The 20,132-nt window shown below is 38.3% G+C and overlaps 1 protein-coding gene across 4 annotated transcripts in view; it reads left to right on the top strand.

The window, feature by feature from the left end:
* FRS2 (fibroblast growth factor receptor substrate 2) overlaps positions 1-20,132 on the top strand; it is a 55,372-nt gene that overhangs the window by 32,744 nt on the left and 2,496 nt on the right. For 3 of the 4 annotated variants that reach the window (XM_026061771.1, XM_026061769.1, XM_026061770.1), the window contains 5 exons: positions 10,275-10,381; positions 12,840-12,931; positions 14,745-14,931; positions 18,650-18,808; positions 19,691-19,854. In XM_026061771.1, coding sequence (XP_025917556.1) covers positions 12,866-12,931; positions 14,745-14,931; positions 18,650-18,808; positions 19,691-19,854 — 576 coding nt within the window. In that variant the 5' untranslated portion in view covers positions 10,275-10,381; positions 12,840-12,865. Of the gene's footprint in view, positions 1-4,748; positions 4,943-10,274; positions 10,382-12,839; positions 12,932-14,744; positions 14,932-18,649; positions 18,809-19,690; positions 19,855-20,132 lie in introns of those variants that run through there. The other variant, XM_026061772.1, reaches the window with a different exon arrangement.

Here is a 20,132-nt window from a genome sequence, read left to right as displayed (position 1 = left end):
TGAGAGAGCTCTTAGGAAGGGACTTACCATGCAGTATGATCAGTGGTGCATAAGTCATAGTCTTAAATATCACAAAGTATTTAAAGATTAACATGGGACTGTTAGCTGCTGCAGTCCTAATGTAACTATTGGAGTTGGTCTTTTAATCTTGATTTTTTACTGTAATTGGGGTGAATACAAGAGCTTTTCTGTCGGAATGAGTATGTATCTATAAGAGATCATTGATGAATAGTGTTCCAACAAATATTGAAGTAACTTACGTAAATTTGAGCATTTTGCTAAAATAATCACTTTTAAGAAGAACTGAAAGGATTTCTAAAAAAAATTAATATGCAATTTAAAAATTTATACAGTGACTCTTCAAGAGCAACTAGCAGTTTGCTTTCATGGCAAAAATATTTAGAAACATTTCCTTAATTTAAAAAACACAAATACATGGCTCCTAATTTGTTTTCCTTTCATGTTTTTTCAGGTTTTTAAATGCTTCGTCATTGTTTTATATAGGACCAACTAGTCATGGGGGGGGGGGAGGAAGAGAAATAAAAATCTGCTGATCGGTTTGAACTCAACTGTACTGAAAAAACTACACAAAGCTGTGCTGCAGAGCAAAAGTATTGATTGCGTTTTGAAGAGTTGAAATCCACCTATACAGAAAATTGGGAATTAAAAAGGGGGGGGGGCAGGGAAGCCCACTCCTGCGTTTGAGAAACAGGCAGGTGCCAGCTCCGGGGCTGCCCTCCAGCTGGCCAGCGGGCCCATCTGGAGCGGCGGGTCGCTCCGGTCATGGGCTCTTGGCGGGGAGGGATGCTGCTGCTGAGAGGGCAAGTTCTGGATGTGTGAACAGCGCGGAGGGATTTGGTGCCATCGTGCATCAGCCCTCCTAAGCACACCTTCAAAGAGGCTCTGAGGGCAGTGTGTGCCAGCTACCCGCTTGTGTGCCGAAGCTTGTGTGCAGCTGCAGTAATTTTGTTTTTGTAGGAGCCAGAAGGCTTACCGTTCAGCTTGATTTTTGCCAGGTTTTTATTTTGGAAAGGGCTAAAGGGAGAAAAGGAGCATACATTTAATGCTATATTTCAATCATAAGTCTGACAGCATGCTCATTTAATGAAAATCTTGAGGTAAAACTCCACCTGTTAGCATAAATGAAGTTATAAACGAGATTCTGCAGCTTCACCTCCACCATTCATAGTTTGCTTTTTCATAATTGCAGCCAGTGGCACTAAACTATTTCTCAGCATGTTTAGTTTCTTCTTGGATCTCCTTCGTTGTAGTTTTAACTCTATTATGGTTTGTTAGCACTGCTACCTTTTCATCCTTCCAGTACTTCTAGTGCTGTTACCTTTTCATCCTTGTAGTACTTACATACCTTCAATATTAATTTTGTAATTATCATTGCCAAATGGATGAAGGGCAAGAATTATGTCTGGCCATAGTTCAGCTTGCGTTACTCAGATATGTCCATCTCTCTGAAATATGTCCCCAGTTTGGGGGTCGATTGTTGTTATGGCATTTTTTTGTAAGACTATGCAAGGCAAGGACCTGGCAGGACATTTGAAAGAAAAACACTTAATTTGCAGGATGGCAGCATGTGGAGGGAGGCAAGGGGAGTGTTTCATGCTGCTTTTGCAGTATTTCTTGGAGCTTTTTTCCCTGTTCTGCTGAATCCTCCCGTATCCCTTTAAACAGCTATGTTTCCATGGGAGAACATTCCAGCTCTGGCACCTCTTTCCTCTGTTCTGTCTCCAGACATTAAAGTGAATTAGTCAGTCTTTGCAGAAATCTACCCCCCCCCCAAATAATTATAAAGTGAAGAGGTCCATTCTGCGACCATTGAGGGAACAAGTCTCTTGGAACTGACCACAATCAGTAGTTACTAGTTTAGAGCAAATGCTTTATTTTGATGCAACATCTCTCATATGCATGTGAAGTCTGGTACGTGGGAGTCCCGTGTTCCAGAAACCTGAGTTTTGTTTTCCTATTGAAAGAACTTGGCTTCATAGTAGCGAACATATCCTAGCCAAAATAAACAGAAGGTCAAAGTATGGACTATTTTAAGTCTTAAGTAGGATACCAGGATTCTTAAATCATATAGAATTTGCCACCGTGGATTACATCAAGACTCTGAAGACCCAGGATTGCCACATCAGATAAAACCTGTTATCCATTTAATTTCATGTATTGACTGGTTGTAAGATGGGCAGTCTCCGGATATCAGCAAGTAAGTAGTCATCAGCAAAACTCGGAGGACTGACTGTAGTACCATTTCAGGCTTCTTTGCCTATCTTCTGGGAGGAATAAAATGGCAATAAAATATTTGTTATCTTACTCCAATAGCATTTTCCCTACGTGTTAAGTTGATTTCTCTGTTCGTTAGCTTGTTTGCTGTCTCAGATGTCTGTAGGGCCTTCACTTTGATCAAAAATGTGTTTTGTGCAGAAAAGCTTAAGCTTTGCTGTAGTGACATCTCCAGATCAGCAGATGCCTTGGTTTACTTATAAACTGTATACGTATTACCTGAGATACTCAAGTTTGTACTGTTTGTACACGGTCTTCGAGGCGACAGTATCCTGGTGGGATTCCTCCATGCTGTAGAATAACCTTCAGTGTCAACACTGTACAAAGACTCTTAGTCTGAGTTGAGAAAATTCCTTATCATGATGCACCTGTAGACATTTGGCTGTGTTTTCTTCAAATAGTTCCAGCTGTGAGAGTTTGAAAGGAGGGAAAGATGTACTGGAATGAGCTTTAGGGAGGGGCAGGATCTATGCTGTATAGCTCATCCTAGGGAAAACTTCTATTTTACTGAAAATAGAAGTTCAGAGGAGTTGTTGGCTTTCAAAGGAACTGAGTATGTCAGCTTCCAATTCTGTCCTAAGAAGATTTTGGGCAAATAAAATGGCAAATTTTGCCACTGTTTGGTGTGAATGTTTTAAAGGATTTAGTCCACAGCTCATGAAGTACTCTTAAAACATGTTTTCCCTCTTTGTCCTAATCCAGAACTCAGTATTTTTTATAAAGGTTCTAGAAAAATAAGATAACTTTAAGAATTGCATTCCATCCTTGCTGGTTATATTTTTGCAGTGTGAGAATTCACTGTTAAACAAACCTAAATACACCAGATGTAATTAAATATCAAGCAATCTTTAACATGATATGCAAGGATGGAAATGATAAAGCAGGAAGGATGTTAAATCTGAAATAAATCAATATATATTTAGTAACATTCTGTAAAGAGTTTTTAAAAGAAAAATGTTGTATGTAATACATCCTTAAAGTAAAAAAGAAGTGGGGGGCAGGAAAAGAGACAAAAAGTAAGTTACAGAGCAGAGCTAGTAGTGGTTTGTATCTGTAAATGTTTGGCAATGATTTTGTTTCCCTATACTAAAGGTTATGACAAAAATTTAAAACAATTTAACTTCTTTTGAAAAAGAAATCGATGTTGAGACATCTATACATTTCCTGTAGGAAGCTAGTCATCCAAGTGTGATGAAATTAGATTTCTTGTTTTAAACAGGTTACCTCTCTCACCAAGTGCTCTGTTGTCTAAGCCCCAGACTGGCAGTATGTGCCGGGCAGGTGTATTGATGGTGGCTGTAATACCCACTCTGAACTGGAGATGCTTCTTACATAAATCACTGGTTAAATGTAAACATCCAAACACGTGGGGACTGCAAATTTTGAACTTTAAGAGGAGATTATTGAAGTTAATTTTCCCATTTCGATGTGTTTAGTTGTCTAGCAAAATATTTGTGATGTCTGCTCCTAGCATCTAGTGTAGATGCAATTTGGATGACCAAAATCTGGACTCTTTTACCCACTAAAAGGAATAAGGTCAGCCTGTCTGTGCTGATGGCATCTATTAACAGCATTCAGGTTAGCTACCTAAAATACAGGATGAATCCTGTCATACACATATAGAAAAGAAGGGAGAAGTATCCTTTCCTCCACACTCCCTAGATTTTTTTTCTGTGCTTTTTTACCTGAGGTAAAGAAGTTGTTTTTCTCAGCCGTGTGAGGTAAATCCTTAAACAGGTGTGTTAGAGGCAAAAGTTAGAAATATAATGTGTTTCTTCCTGCAGAAAGTATTTTGTGTTAAGCGTCTTTGATAGTTCTGAGAACAGTGTTTATTTTTAAGGAGTTTTATAAGAGGTGCTATACTAATATGCTTGGAGCAGGCGAGAAGGGGGGAATTTTCTTAGTAGTTTGTGCATATTTTTACACAGATATGAACACTTGTATCAGGAGAGTGAGCCTTTTATGGGCCTGGGGTGACCCTTCATGAGGAGCTAATTCTACCTTTAAGCTGCAGATACAACAGATTTCTTACCTCTCCTAGTGGGCGCTTCATGGGTTTTCAGAAAGAAATGGATTAGCTGTCTCCCGTTTGCTGCTTTAGGGTTTTTTTTTTTTTTTTTTTTTTTCCCCTTTAGAATGAGGGGAGACTAGAAGGGTCACCCTTCACCTCTCCCATTTCCGATCGGCTGACTCAGCAGGTGGCAAGAAGGATCCCTGCTCATAGCTTGCCCATGGTACAGTTTGTGGAGAAATTCAGCTGTGCTGCAGGAAAATTCGGCTCCACTCTGGCATGCGGCTTAAGTCCACAACAAGACAATTGAGGAGGCTTCAGGAAAGCTTCACAGGAGCCTTCTCAATTTTGTGGAAGGTCTGGTTCCCTACCGCTGTTCCTCACATCAACCAGAAAGAAGAATTTTGGCTTTCAGCCACTACGTTGGGGTGGCTCAGGGAGCCACCAAGCATTTTCTGCTTTACACAAGTTACTTATCTACAAGGTCACTGTATCTGTGAAAGACACCATTTCCATGGGACTTCAAGTAGATTTCTGTATTTCTGTTGTGTGGTCTGTTGCCAGTTGCTCTCGAGATGAAAATGCTTCATGGTGCAAAGTGTCTGATGTTGATGACCCTAGGATGGAAAGTCACATGTAAGTTAAATTTTTCCTTTTGTGGTAAAGTGTCTTTTGCATGGCACATGTAAATTGAAACATGGCACAATATGAGTTTGAAATAGCTTATAGAGCATTCTCTCCGCATTTTAAGAACTTAGGAAGAAAGAGTGATGGCCATTGTTTTAAATTTTCTTCCTCCTGCAACACTGTTTTCAGCAAAATTCTTGTTAAGTTACTGCCTTCATTTCATACATATATCTGATGTTTCCCAATAAATTTAACTTTTAAAAGTCAAAGAGAATTCAAAATTCCCTTCAAAATATATATATATATATATTTTTTAATCAGTTTGTTCTGGCTGTCCCCCGGCAATAACTTGAATTTACTTCACAGAAGGCAGCTAGGAAATTGAAACCTTCCTAGGCTCAGGACAGATGATGACCATTACACTGTGTGTTCTCTCCTCTCCCTTCCCAAGTATTGAATTTTTCTTTTTCAGAAACATAAGGGTTTCTTGTGAAGCTGTCAGGTACAACTAATTTCCTTTTTTTTTTGTTTACTTGGTTGATCAGAGCATCAATTACGAAGTTGAGAAAGAAGCAGGTGTTGAAACCATTCATTTATCTTGTATATGAAGAGCGCGTTCAATTTGAATATAGTCTTTTTGTTCCATATTTGATAGTAAAGAGCTGTGAGAACCCAGTTTTGTAGTTTTCAAACTTTCAAGTATTATAGTACTGGTACAGCTGAAAAATGTCTTAACTGTAGGACAGAACTTTTCAGCTTTCTGCATTGTAAATACTTTATCTCAGTGTTGGTACAAAGCATTGTATTCATTATTGGCTGACTTGTTTCAAGTTTAGGTAAACCATGACTAACTCTTTACAGTGGTTATGGAACATATTTTGAAAAATGTATTTTAGGGACTGGCAAAGTTGAAGCTATAAGGGTTTCAATTGTTATTGCCAACAAAAGAAATATAAAGTGCTAAACATGCTAGCATCAATTTATGTGAGGCTTCAAATTTTAAAACTAATTAATGATTTGGAAAATATTATTCTCTTCAGTATGCTAGATGGGATTGTTTAAAGAAGTGAATAAAATAGGTGAAATACTCCTCTGGTTTTGATTCACCCATCTGTCAATGAGTTTGCAATTTTAAAATACCTCCAAAACTTACAGCATTTTTCTTGGTTTGTTTTTGTCATAACCAGATTAGCTCCAGAGAAAATGATGTTAATATAGAGCTTTTGATAATTCTTTTTTTTTTTTTTAGTCTATCTTTTTAAACAAATATCTTAAATAAGATTAGGAAATAAAAGCACAAAGGAATTCTGTGTTCTAGTGTTTGGAATTAAGTCCTTTTTAAAAATTTTGTTTTAAATAGTGTAGGTGAAGCAAAAACTAGTCTTTGAAAATGATGGATGCTGAAACTTTAATTTTAAGGTTTGAAAAGTGGTGTGGTCTTCCAAATTGTGGGATTTAGAATGTTGTAGGCAAAAATGATAGTGTAAGTATATATAACAGCTGCAATCACAGTATTATCAAGTGCATGCCTGAGTGCTATCAATCCACCACAGGCCGCTTTCTCCAGCTACTCCATTGGACTTTCTAGATATTAAAATTTTGGAGAAGGAAGAAGCCCAGTCTTTGTCATCTTTTTCCATCTCTCTCCCCTCCCTTTCCTCCCACCTCCCAGTTCTGTGGTATAAAAAACTTAAAAGTATGTTCACGGTAAAGCGATGGCACGTTAGTTACACTAGCTACTCTCTACTTTGAGGTCGGGGAGCAAGACGTAAAGGATCCGGCAATGCTGGGTTTGAGGGGTGGTGTGGTGACTCTTCCTTTTGAAGAAAGTGTGTGTGAAAGATGGGTTTACTGACAAGGCACTTTTGCTTCTCCCTGCCTCTTCACAAATGTGCTGTGGTTTGTTTTGTTTTTTTTTTCTTCCCTGATTTTTTAAAAGATATACACTAGCAATGATTGCGTATGGAAAATATCTCTGAAAGTTAATGCTTGAGCCTGCAACCAAAGCATGCAGGATTCGGTTATTGCCAGTTTTTAGATCAGCTGTGCAACTGTGGTCAGGCTGAAATGGGGCTACCAGATACCTTGAGCAGAAGGAAGAGTAAGATTGCAGTTTGTCCATGTGGCCTGTCCTTCATGAGGGGAATACACATGCTGTTCAGCCCATTCCCAACCCAGGGCAGATCGCAGAATTGCAAATGTAATTAAATTTTTTTTTTTAATTTTTTGATGATAGTATGATTTAAAAAATTATCTACTGTGTTTGCACTAGCGCCTTTGTCTTCCTTGACTTTTGAGAGATGAGCATAACTTGTTGCCAGTGCAAATGCACTGGTAGTACCAGCTGAGAGGCTGTGGTCACAAAAAACCCACTTTTTTTGGTCTAAGTAATCTTACTGAAGTTATGGCAGCTCCTAATTTTCACTTCTGTTAAGATAAGTGCTGGTCTTTTTTTGTCTTTTCTGGGATTTTTTACCTTGCAATGCATTAACGTGTTAGGGAGAAGCAGAAAATACTCTCCTGTCCCTTCGCCCCTTGTGTGACCTGTACCTAACCACTGCTGATGCTTCATGAACGGGAAATTACCACTCCTAAATTTGTCATTGTGGACATAACTGAAAAGACTAACTTTTAGGGTTGTATCTATGAAAATGTCTACTTCTCCATGCATGTTTAAGTTTGTGTAAATATTTTGCAATCTGGGAAAACATAAGAAAATTCCAAACAGAGTAAATAGCTCTTAACAAACAAAAAAACCACCCTTGAACTTGTAATTGAAAACAACTTGTTGGAGAATTGTTACTGCTTCACAGATAAAAGAAATAGGAATTAGATGCTTTTTTTTATCTGTTAAAGGTGTGCTTAAATCATTTAAGGAATATTCTTAGGTAACTGAAACAGGCTAGCGTACATTAGGTAGGCAAACGGTGTGAAGGCCTTAAAACTTTGCTAGGGAAAATATCAGGGTAAATACCAGTGCAAACACCTGCTTTAGAGTAGTTCATATGTGGAAATTTTTTTTTTGTAATGATCACTGGTAAGATGCTGCAGCTGAACATGTTGTGCAGAGAGGGTGGGTGAAGCTTTCTGCTGCCTCCGTCCCTGCTCCCTTGCTGAAGGCCACGGCAGGGAGTCTGAAGGTCGGTAAAGCCTGGTGCCTATCAAAGGGGCTAGATTTGCTGAAAACTGGGCAGAGGTGACGGAGGCTGTGAGTCTGGCGCTTACTGGACTCTGTGCTGAGCTGGTTTGGTGTGTACTAAGCCAGCAAAAAGCTAATCTGACCCCAGACAAAGGAAAAAAAAAAAAAGGAATATTTTAATAGTTAGATTGGGTTGGGCTGTAATGGAACCAGAGCCTGTGTGTTGTAGAGGGATAGGTCTTGAATACAGCTGGGTACACGTTTGTCTAAGATCCAGAAAGCTTATGGCTAAAGGGCAAATAAATTATATTAAGGGTAGGTGACTTGTTGCAAGTTCCTGATACTAAATATTGCTTGGGGACAGGAGAGGATCTTTGTGTTAACTGTGACGGGTGTTTTCCTTTCACTGTGTATGTGTGCAAATCTACATATCCGTAGAACAGTTCTATAAGGTTGTCCATCTGTACCTATGTGAAATCCAGTTTTACTTTCAAGTTAAATACAGGTGGTTAATTGTGTAATTTGATGTTTTAAGACAATGCATTCAAAAAAATCTGTGCTCAGTCCATATCATCCTTTTATGTTAAATAGGAGTGGCTTTATTGGGTCAGGCTGAAGTTTCAGTTGGTCCTGTGTCCTGCTTCTGACAATAGCCAATAGTAAATATATAGGGAAAGGAATAAGAAGGGGGAACATTCTGTGATCTTTCTCTAATACCCTTCTAAATATCTGCAGCCCAGGGCCTTTTTGAGCTAGAAGTGTCATCCTTGAGTTTAAAAGCTCTTCCTGGTTATTTGTTTTTGGAACCTGCCAATTGGTAATGTCATCTGCTGCTCCCTAGCGCTTGCATTTAGAACATAGTTGTGCTTAATTAATTCTCTCCATATCACTTCCCCTGTGCTGCCCCTTTTTCCAGGCTGAGGAATCCTGGTCACAATCCTTGTACAGAAGCAATTCCATGCCTTTGATTATCCATGTTACTCTTAGCATCTCTTTAACTATATCCTTTTTGAGATGGGGAGTCATGATTGCATATGTTACTTAATATTTAGGTGCACTGTGGATTTATACAATAGAATGGTGTTTTTATTTTGGCTCTTCAGTTCTTTCCAAACAATGCTGTTTCATTTGCTTTTTGATAGCTATTGAGCTAATGTTTTCATTGAACTATGGTCATGACTGGTCTTTCCTAATAAGTAGAGCTCCTCTGCTACATGCATTGCATTGCATTTATCAGTATTGAATTTCTGCTGTCCTGTTGCTTGAGTCACTCCGTAGCAAGAGCCTTCTGCAACTGCTACCATGATGCCTAGGACCCATGATAAGCTTGGGACTACGTTACATTTGACGCTGTGCAAAAAGCAAGAGTGCTTTGGGTTCCAAAAATGCTTTAATCCAGGTATAAGGCAAAGGACAGCAGATGAATACAGAGGATTGTGGGAGTCTTCCTGATGAACAGGATTGCATTGGTCTCAGGTTTGCATAGACATCCTGAAAGGCTGATAAGAAAGAGGCTAATAACAGTTTTTTAAGTATTTAGCCTTTCTTTTGAGTTTGAGAAGCAGTGTCAAAGAAAACATGAAAGGCTTGTTTGGCAATTTTACAAGCAGATAATGGAGGCTGCCAACTGTTAGCCTGCTGGAAGCAGGAGTTGACCTTTCAGTGTTAAACGTGAGAAGATGGAATATGAGAATAATTAAGGAAAAATTTATAAAAAACTTTTATGATTAGTGTCGTGGAGTGAGAATCATGAGAGGGATGCAAAGAGAAGGTGATGTGTTAGCCGTACAAGTCAGCATTTGTATGTTCAATAGGATAAGCAAGAGGGACTTAAGCGGAGTTACACGTGTTCCTCTGTCTGCCCTGGTTTGGTTCGGTATGTGCTGAGGATAACGGAAGCTGTGCATCTGTCCCTTTTCTGGGCTCAGTTGGTTAAGCAGTGAGTGGAGAACGAGTGGAGTTGCCCATATGACAGGCTGCTCTGCAGAAGGGGATACCAGATTATTTTCTTCCAAGATCAGATGGGCACTAGAATGCTGGGGAAGCTCTAAGAGATTAGTCTCTGTGTGAGACACCTCTGGAAGACACGGCCTAGCCATGAAGACTTCACTAGACATAATGCCTCCAAAATAAAAAGTTGTATGTCTTTTAGTTTAGTAATTGGAGTTTTAAGATAAATTACATTTTTATGTACTTTTGTAGTTTTAGATCAAATGATTACTTCTGTGACAAGACAGCATGACACTTTGAAGTATGACAGAAGTCCTGATGCGGCAGCAGAGGCTGGGAATATTAATGGCCAAATCTAGGTGAGTGATTTTAGCTCTACCAGTTCCCTAGCTGTTTCAGATGTGCGGCTTTCTTTCCTCATAGCCTTGGTTCACATCTCTCCTTTGAAGCAGCCTTACAGTTCTTGATTTTCTGAAGTATTAATATTACAGTATTTTGGAAACAAAATGACAAGTTCATATTATTGATTGCGTCCCCTTTCTTTGTCTCTTGAGATGTGGTGGCTAGACTTCATACATCTTTGTATACTACATCATTTCATTTGCAATTCTAGCAATATTTTAAATTACTTTGCAGTTTTTTGGGTTTTTTTATGGTCCTTTGAGTTTGCTGGCACCTCCCTCCAACAGTTTTGATCGCTGTTATCTTTATAAGGAATGAAAAGAAGTCATGATAGTATCACAGTATGCTGCAGTCTAGTTCTATTTCCAGTTTGTCAAAAGGTTTCTGGTGGCCTAAGACTGGGCTTTATTAAGTATAAGCAGCTTTGCTTGAAAACTGTTAGAAGCATCTGTTTTGCAACTGTGTGCTCTATGGATCACAGCTTGAAAACCTTTGGTACAAGTTTATATTATATTCATTGTTAATCTGCACTGAAGCTGTTTTCACACGTTGCTCTTTTTAGCAGTGTATTTCCAGAATAAATAAGGTAGCACGAATGGCTAGCACGAATGGTCTTGGCTAGCAAGACCAACATCTGAACCTTGCTGTGATGAGGCATTATGGGGTGCCAAGGCAGCAAGTTAATCATAGAAGATGTTCTTAACTATATTTCCTTTTCTAAACAAAACAGACAGAAACATTCAGCAAAAAATTGAGTCATTAAAATAACAATGGGATATATGTGTGAAGACTGTTGAAGGTAGCCTGTACTTGAGAGATTGATTGCCCCGTTTAAGAAAATCCAGGGCTTCTCTTCACCATGCGAAAAACAGTTGTGTGTAGGATAGCTTCTCTCTACAGCAGTAGAAGCAAGCAAGCAAACCCCCCAGTTCCATTCTGGGTCAAGAAATGGACTCTGAGTTAATGCATGTTTTCATGTTATGGTCACTAGTGACATCAGAGAAATGCCATGATTTTGACTACATGCCTGGTTGCCTCTTTGTTACTAGCCTAATCCAAAGTGTTGTTGTTAGCCTTTCTGGTAAGTTCTCCATTTGACCTCTGGCAAGGTTTTGGTGGCCACTGAGAGGTTTATACAGTCTCTGGGGTAGCTGTATCTATTTTGAGTTAGCTGCACTTCATCCTTTTCCTTGCACCTTGTTTTTCAGCAGGCTGAAATGTTACTCAGATACTATTGTTACCTGCTAATACAAATGCCTGGGTAGAAAGCAAGGCCTGGTTTTCTTAAGGTGGCATCTGATTTTCCCCTTAAGTCAGGAAAAAGGAAATGACTAGTTTTGTCTTGATTCTTCCTCGCCCTCAGTGTTATATCTCTTGTTGACTTATTAGCTCTCTTCCAAGATTTTGCCCCACTTTTCATTTGTTTAGTGAAAATTTTAGTTCTCTTCCAATATAAAGTTAATGTAAATGGATTTTCTTTTTATGGCTTTCTTATATTTAAGACTGATCTATAGTGGGATGATAGAGGGAGGAGCATTGAACTGTGAGTCTTTGTTCTATGAAAGTTTTACCATACATACACAAATCTTTAAATATCAAGAATATCAAATACTTATTTTTGGTTTCCTTAGTTTGGCCATGCTGTTCTGTGTTATCAAATATTTTATTGTTTTATAGTAAATGGAGTAGACTGTATAGCACAATTTAATCCAAAGAGAACTTAATAGAAAATTAAAAAAAAAAAAAGTTTTAAAATAATTGTTTTGTGTACATTGCTATATGGGAAGTATTTAAAAGTGGAAGTGCAAAACTTCATTCCACTACGGCCAGCACAGGGGCTGCCTGCAGGCCTGCAGTGCCTCCACCCTCTACTGTAAGTTAGCCCCGGAGCTGTCTAAGCCCCAGGCGGCTTTTCAGGATTGCCACGTGGGCCCTTTGTGCTGCCTGTGCCTAGTAACCTCCTGCCATGGAGGGCTTTTATGGGAGTCACCACGGTTGTCTTCAGCAGTGTCTAAGCTGGGGAGTGCTCATCTGGCTGGAACTGGAACGCAGGTAGGTGTCTTGTGTACGGGCCCTGGTTTAGGGAATGAGAATTGCACCCGAGAATTGTTTTTTCTCAAGTGTTACCATGGGAATTAAGGTGACAAATCAAGTGGATCAGTTTGGTAGTAATCTCAAGTTTAATTATTGGTAGGACTTTTAACAGCTTAGTATAGCCACTCCTCAAAGCCAAATCTAACTTAAATTAAAAAAAAATGTTTGTAATAGTTATGATTCTACAAATTTGTCATGAAGAATTGTAATTATTGTAATTTCAAAGAGTAATTTGTGTTGGGCTGTTCATTTGATGATACTCCCTTTTTTTTTTTTTTCTCCAACTAAATGATCGCTCTTTTTGTTTGTTTTTGCCTCTAGAGATCACATGGTCTTCTAAAGAAGTCATGGGTAGCTGTTGTAGCTGTCCAGATAAAGAAACTGTCCCAGATAACCATCGAAACAAGTTTAAGGTAAGTGACTGACTTTGTATGCTGTAAATTTTGTTGCTTGTTTGCAGAGTAAGTCGGTGATTGAAAAAATTTAAATGAAAGTAGTGTTAGAATTACCTAACAGTTAAAAAGTTGGAGACTTACAGATGTCTGTATTATAGGCTTCTCTTGCCCCTTCAAGAAGCTTTTCATACTATTAGTGACAGGTGTTCTTTAGACAAGTTACATTTGTTATGGCCATTTTGATCTTCAGGGAGGGAAAAAAAAGCCCTGTGTTTTCAGGCTAACTCCATTTCAATTGCTAGGGGCCAATTACGTGTCGTCACCTCTGAGAGGTGGTGGAACTCACAAGGGGAGTCACAAGCATGGTGGAAAAGCCATTGCAGAAGTGTGACAGCGAACCTGGAAGTGGGGTCATCAGTGGAAAAATTTGAAGTGCTGATTTTACCTGAAGATCACTATTGATAATAGCATTTTGAGGACTTATTTCTTTACTTGAAAGAGTTTTGTGCATGAATGTGCTTCTGTACAATCTATCCTTGAAATTTACAAGCTTGTGAACACTTGTTCATGTGCTTAACATGGAGCTGCTGAAGTTAGTGACTTTAAGGAAACATACCTTTGCATAGTCACACAAATCAGATTTGCTTCTGTGCTCCAAACTGTCTCCGTGAATTGGCAAAGGAATGTAATGCTTCCATAGTGAAAAATGACTCGTGCCTTGCCTTGGGTGAATGCTCAATTAAGCTTTAAAACCAACCATGGGAATTTCTCAAAATGTTTAATACTATCAGTATAAAAAGCTGACGGATAAAATAATTTTCTATTTTCTTGTTTTTTATGCATTTGACATCACTTCTTGCAGCTAATTCCTACTTTTCTTCTTGTAGAATTTCTCTATTGTTTGTGCATGTCTCTGATTTAGCAGCAGGGGGGAGAAGATGAAAGCATGTAATTTGTAAAATGAGGAGAACTGGCATAGGCTTCAGTGGCAGATTAAACTATTCCTAATTCTTTTTAATTGACTAGATTTCAAGTTGAAAATGTCTCTTTAAGGAGTAAAATTAATTAATACCATAAGGAAGATTTTTGTAGCCTTTCTTTTGAGTAAGGAAGAAACCCACTAAAAGCAGGATTGTGAGATAAAATACATATGGGGGAAAATATATATTGTCCAAATTCCATAAAGGATGCAGAAGACCTCCAACTGGTGGAAGAGCAAAAGGACAAAGAGTTTAAACTTCATACACATCATGCATTTTGCACAAAATAACCATGAGGTATTTGAATTATTTGTTGATGTTAAAAAGGCAGAAAAAAATCTAAAACGGTCTGGTGAATTCAGCACAGTGCAAGGCTATGCAGGTATGTGAGGGAAGTTTTGTCTTGGAGCCCCTTCTCCTTTTTCATTTGTTTACCCAACTGTAAGTGGGGTTATATGACAAAGCAAATAATTTTTAAGAAACAGGTCTCTGAAAGAATATATAATTTGAGGTGTATGTCATCCATGCAGAAATGCTAGAATACGTACATAAAGTCTATTTAAAAAATACTTATTAAATTTATGAATCCTTTTTACTTTGAATTTCACCTCAGATTTTGCAATAGTATTTTGTAGTCTTATTCATACTGCTTTTAATATATATTATTTTAGTTCTGGGTTGGGAGGAGCAGAGGAGAAGGTTTGGTGAGTTTTTTTTTAAGCTTTTACCCCATGAATTGTAACTCATATAATCTTAATGTTTCATTGATGCACTCCATCTGCTATATCATATTAGCAGTACTGGTGCTCAAAAGAATGCTTATCTAATGCTATTTAACGTCTGTTTTATAGGTTATTAACGTGGATGATGATGGTAATGAACTGGGTTCTGGCATAATGGAACTTACGGATACAGAACTAATTTTGTACACCCGTAAAAGGGATTCTGTAAAATGGCACTACCTCTGTCTCCGTCGCTATGGTTACGACTCAAACCTTTTCTCTTTTGAAAGTGGTCGAAGGTGTCAAACTGGACAAGGTATGTAGAATTTCTGTATAGAAAGCATTTTAAAAAGTGTCCTGATGTTGGAGGACAAGTTAAAAAAGAGAATATTCACCTTTCCTTTGGCAAGGGTTTAAAGGATGTAGTTTCATATAAGTGTAGTTTTTGGAAAAAAGTAAGTTAGCCCATGAGGGGCAGATGGTGTCCTGGTGAGCGGCTGGCGTTAGGAGTAGGGTCCAAGAGCGGATTGCTCTTATGATAAAATGAGGATTTGAATGACTTACTGTTTCTGGCACTGTAGGTCTGGAGCACTTCATGCTTGTATATAGTAATACTTCTGGTCAACTTTGAAGGTGGTTTTGACAGGAAAAGTCTCCTGGGCTTTCGGGGAAGGGTGGTGGAAGGGACAGTGTAACCGGGGAGTTGGATGGAGCCGTGGGAGTGTGGAGGAATCTTCTCAGAAAACTAAGAATAGAGAATTCTTGGAATCCGGAGAGCCTGGAGCCCTGTTATGGCCTCGATATTCCTACCCTGTTACTGTCTTCAGTAACATCTGTGTGTCGTCCTTTTCCTGCAAGAAGCACTATTTTCACTTATGTTGGCAACATCATACTTAAATTTTGACATATTTTGCATGAAATGTTCAGGCTCCAGCTATGCTCAGTTATTTTCTGTGTGGTGTTAATCAGAAAAAGATGGTTGCCTTTCCAGTTCCCAGATCATGGCTGGTCTTGGCCAAGGCTGGTTCCTAGTGAAAAGATGTAGTTGTTCTTAATCCCTCTTCACTGCAACAGTCGGTGAGGAAACAGCGGTATTGGTTGAGGTGTGAGCAAAGTAACTTGCTGCCCTCAGTCTGTGTCTTCCTGTCACAGTGCGGCTGTGGTGTCTAGCAGGAGTTCTTAGGTAGTGATGCTTTGTGAAATTAAGCTGTATTTTTAGTTTGTTAACATTTATCAACTGCGAAATGTTTGTTACTGATAAAAATACTAGTAAATGCTAACAGTGTATTTTAACTTCACTGTAAAAAATCGAGAGCATGTGTAGCGGATGAATGCACGGACTCAGGAGGTTTTGCATCCTGAGACATTTATTGTTTATTTCTGAGCATATTTATACTAAAAAGTTAGCTGCCTCAGCGGTTTTACAGATACACTTTGCTAAGTCAGTCATCATGCAGATTATGTCACAGGTAGCCAGTCAYTACACYRATCACGCACGCAGCGATCGTGCCTTGTACTTTGCTGTTTGCTTCCTAGGTGGAGAAAAGCTGTCTTGTTCTTAACCTTGGTTCCCACTGGCTTCTGATGGTTTATCTGTACTTTCTCAGGATGTGTCATTCCCAGCTGCACCCGTGTCCTTGGGTGTGTTTGTCTGAGGCTCCTGTTGCTTGCTACTTGCAACTTCCGCCAGTTTAACCCTGTCATGACCCTCCACAAGCACGAAAGAACTTGGCCATAAACACACCTTGGTCATCTTCCTTGTCCAAGCTGAGGGGAGGGCAGGCAGTAAGAGTCTGAAAGGCATTCTTGGTTCAGCTCCTGCATCCGTAGTGTTCCCCACATTTTAGTGGGATGGCTGCAATGAGAAAGAGAGATCTGTTCAAATTTTGCAGTATACTCCATACCTAATTAAATTTTTGGATTTTTAGAGAGAAAATCATGAACTCTGTTTTAAAGAAAATGTACTTTAATTGATTTTTCAAGTTTAATTCATGTTTCTTTTAGATGTGTAAAATAGAAACTATTGAAATTCAACTGAAAATACTATTTTGAAGGTTCTTGCTCTTGGCCTATTAGCAAGCATGCAGAATTTTCCATTGAATCTGATCGACTTCTCTGCCTCGCCTTTTTTTTTTTTTAATAGAGAAGATTAAGCAGGCTGTGTGAGCAGCAACCCTTTCCTCCCTCTTCTGTTTCTCACTTTCCTTACGTAATATTAAGTACTGTGAATATTGAGAAAAGGGAAAAGAAATGTGGCAGAAAATGTTGTCTCTGCTGCGTTTTGCAAGGGAGCATTGCTCCCGAGACCTGTGCTAGGTCTTGTGGCCACAGTCGCAAAGCTTCATCTTTAGTTGGTGAGACGACTGAGCAGTTTTTCATTCAAGAATACACTGAGTGTCACCCAGCAGCTTTTACTGATTTACTTTAGTCAATATTCTTGTTTGTGTTGCATGTTTTCTCTCAAATACATATGATACAAAATGCACTGATGGCACAATATTAATGTTGTGCTAGGTTTTGAAATCCTTAAGGACATGTTTTGGGAGCACAGATAACATAATTCAACATAGCAACTCCTCCAGGTTCTCTGTGTTGCCATATTTTCTAAGTCACAGATCGTATTGATTTTAATGTGAGTGTAATTAAGAAAAAGTCAAGATTTCATCAAGGTATTTTTGCTTACACTCTCACTGCTAATTCAATTAACCTCATATTTTAAGGAATTAGCAATCTGGCAGCACAGCTCTTTCTTAAATGTATTTATTTATTTTTAACAAAGGGGGCAAAGCCAGCTGAACTTCTCAGAAGCAAATTGGGAGCTTTTTAAAACTAGTAAACCTGGATGTTTTTGTTGGTGGTGGTGCAGTTATTTTGTCCATTAAAGTTTAAATATCCAGTGTGAATTCTGGACCCAGGCAGAATTAGAACTGGAGTATTACTGCACTCAGCTGGATCGTGGGTTGGAGGAAAGGAGTAAAAGCTCTGCAGCTGCCACACTGCGAGTGCAAAGCTTAATCACTGTCCCAGATGAATGTTCATGGCTGGGCATCAACCCTCTTTCTTGCCCGCTTGGTGTGTTCCCAGCTTGGTTTTTGTGAAATTTTGCCGTGTGGAGCATTTCTGGTAGTTCTGATCTCTCACTGTTCTGCGTCCTTAAAAAAAAATTGCTGGCCGTCACTGTCTATTAACAAATTAACTTACAGAAATAGTTATAGAGGTAGGTAGTTTTTATTAAAGAGTATTTTAAGATTGTAATATGCATTTTAAAAAACGAGCACCTGCACCCGTGTTTAACAAGCATGTCAACTTTAACTTAATGCTTTCAATGGAAGAATAATCCAAAGCTGCGACTTTGCTGGTGAGGGTAAGTTGGGGCGCTCTCTGCTGTTCAAGGCAAAGTGGCACAATACGCAAGCAAAATACACGGTATTGCTGCTAACTTTGTGTTCTGTGTCTATCCTGTAGCCTAAAACAATTGGTTTGTTACTGTCTGTTTCACACAGTTTGTCTTACTAGCTTTTCATTTTAATCTTCTTACAGAAACTAAGCTCTTACCCAGTGTTTAAATCCTTCTTTCCTGATGTGCAGGTATCTTACTTTTATGGTAATCTAATAGAAATCTGATTTAAGAATATGATCTTGTAGCACCAAAGTTGTTTTGTTTAGTGTTTTTTTTTTTTTTAATTTAACAGGCCTCCTTTTTATCAACTCTTAAAAAAAAAAATCTTGCCTTTTTTTCTTTTACCCCCTCATTTAGCACTCAAATTTAAGGCTTGCTTTATAACTGAATCAATTTTTCTGTTCCAACTTAACCTCTGGTGCATGGGAAGTTTATTCTTCTATCAGCTAAACACTTAAAAGGGTCTCACTATATTTTTGTGCATTTTGGTGCAAAAAAAATTTGTTAATGTTTTCCTTCTTTAACAGGTATTCATTATGTGGATTCCGGTTCTGTTCTTTAAAAATTAGTTACATTGTGAGGCACTTTTCTTCTTAAAAGGATTTTGATTTTTTTTTTCCTGGTGTATTTATAGGAATCTTTGCCTTTAAATGTGCCCGTGCAGAAGAGCTATTTAATATGTTGCAAGAGATAATGCAGAATAATAGCATAAATGTGGTAGAAGAACCAGTAGTAGAAAGGAATAATCATCAAACTGAGTTGGAAGCTCCAAGGACCCCTCGAACACCTACCAGTAAGTATGGTTTTACTGTCAAATGGCATACCTGAATGTAATGTGGTAGTTAGTTTTAAATTAGATTTTTTAAATTACTTAATTAATACAAATTAAATGCTATTTTCAGCTGGGGGGGTTACTGCCAGTAATGCATTCTCTTGAGATACTTTCTGAGGATTCTCTTTCCAGAATCTGAAATCTTGGGAGAAAAACTGCTGTAGTCAAATTCTTCAGCTTTAAAAACTAAGCTTTGGGACCTTAGTTTTTGCGTATGAACACTGCTTAAGTGTATACTTATTCAATTGCTTTATAAAATATCACCATACTTTTATTTTAGTACTATTCAGAAATGATGTTAGGCAGTGCTCCAATCTTTTTGTTAGGAAAAATGTAATGGTCATCCCACATCTACAGTGGGTTTGGCATCCTTCTTTTGCTATGCATAGATGGATAGGTAGAATGAAATCCTTCAAAACTCCTGGGGGATTTCAGGTAATCCTAGGGATGTGGCTTGATATCTGACAATTGGAATTCCAGGTCACTGATGACTTCAGAGAAATAGAAGTTTCAGTAAATAAGTTCCGTTTTTTTAGGGAAACGTTAATGGTGGAAAAAGAAGTCGGATGGGGAGTTTATAGGGAAAACTGTGGTTTGTAACATGTGTACATTTCAGTGGTTGCTTCAGACATGTTTCCCAGTAAATACTGGGATGGCTACTCTGAAGTTTGCTCTTGCCTTTCCTTCCCTCCAGCAAAGTTGAACCTTGTGACTATTTAATACTGTTTTACATATTTTGATTTCTCTTTTGAAAATTGAGGATGATGATATAAAGCATCTTACTCGTATACAGTAAAATGTTTCTATTTTAATATGGTTTTGCTTCTTTTCTCTTTGAATCAGCTCCTGGGTTCAATGCACAAAGCCTACCTAACGGCTATCCCAGATATCCATCTTTTGGAGATGCTTCATCACATCCTTCCAGCAGGCATCCTTCTGTCGGAAGTGCACGCCTCCCCTCTGTTGGTGAAGAATCAACGCATCCTTTACTTGTAGCAGAGGAACAAGTGGGTATTTTTCTTTTTCCTTTCATGTAATTTATGTTCAGCATTGGTTCAGATTTTTATGCTGGTTCTGTGTGCTTGTGTTTTCATTTGTGTTTTTCAGTATCAGGTGTAATGTATTTTTTCCGTATGTTAATTACCTCAGAAAAGGGTTTGCGTTGCCACTTTAAAATTATACTTTGTAGGATAATTTGCTGGGAAGGAGTAACTATTTTAAGTTCTTTACATATAAAATAAAAATAAATTATATATAAAATATATATTTATGTATTTATGTAAAT

Source organism: Apteryx rowi, unplaced genomic scaffold, assembly GCF_003343035.1.
Source record: "Apteryx rowi isolate R43461 unplaced genomic scaffold, aptRow1 scaffold_185, whole genome shotgun sequence".
NCBI classification, from domain to species: Eukaryota; Metazoa; Chordata; class Aves; order Apterygiformes; family Apterygidae; genus Apteryx; species Apteryx rowi.
This window is presented reverse-complemented; position numbering and strand designations above follow the sequence as displayed.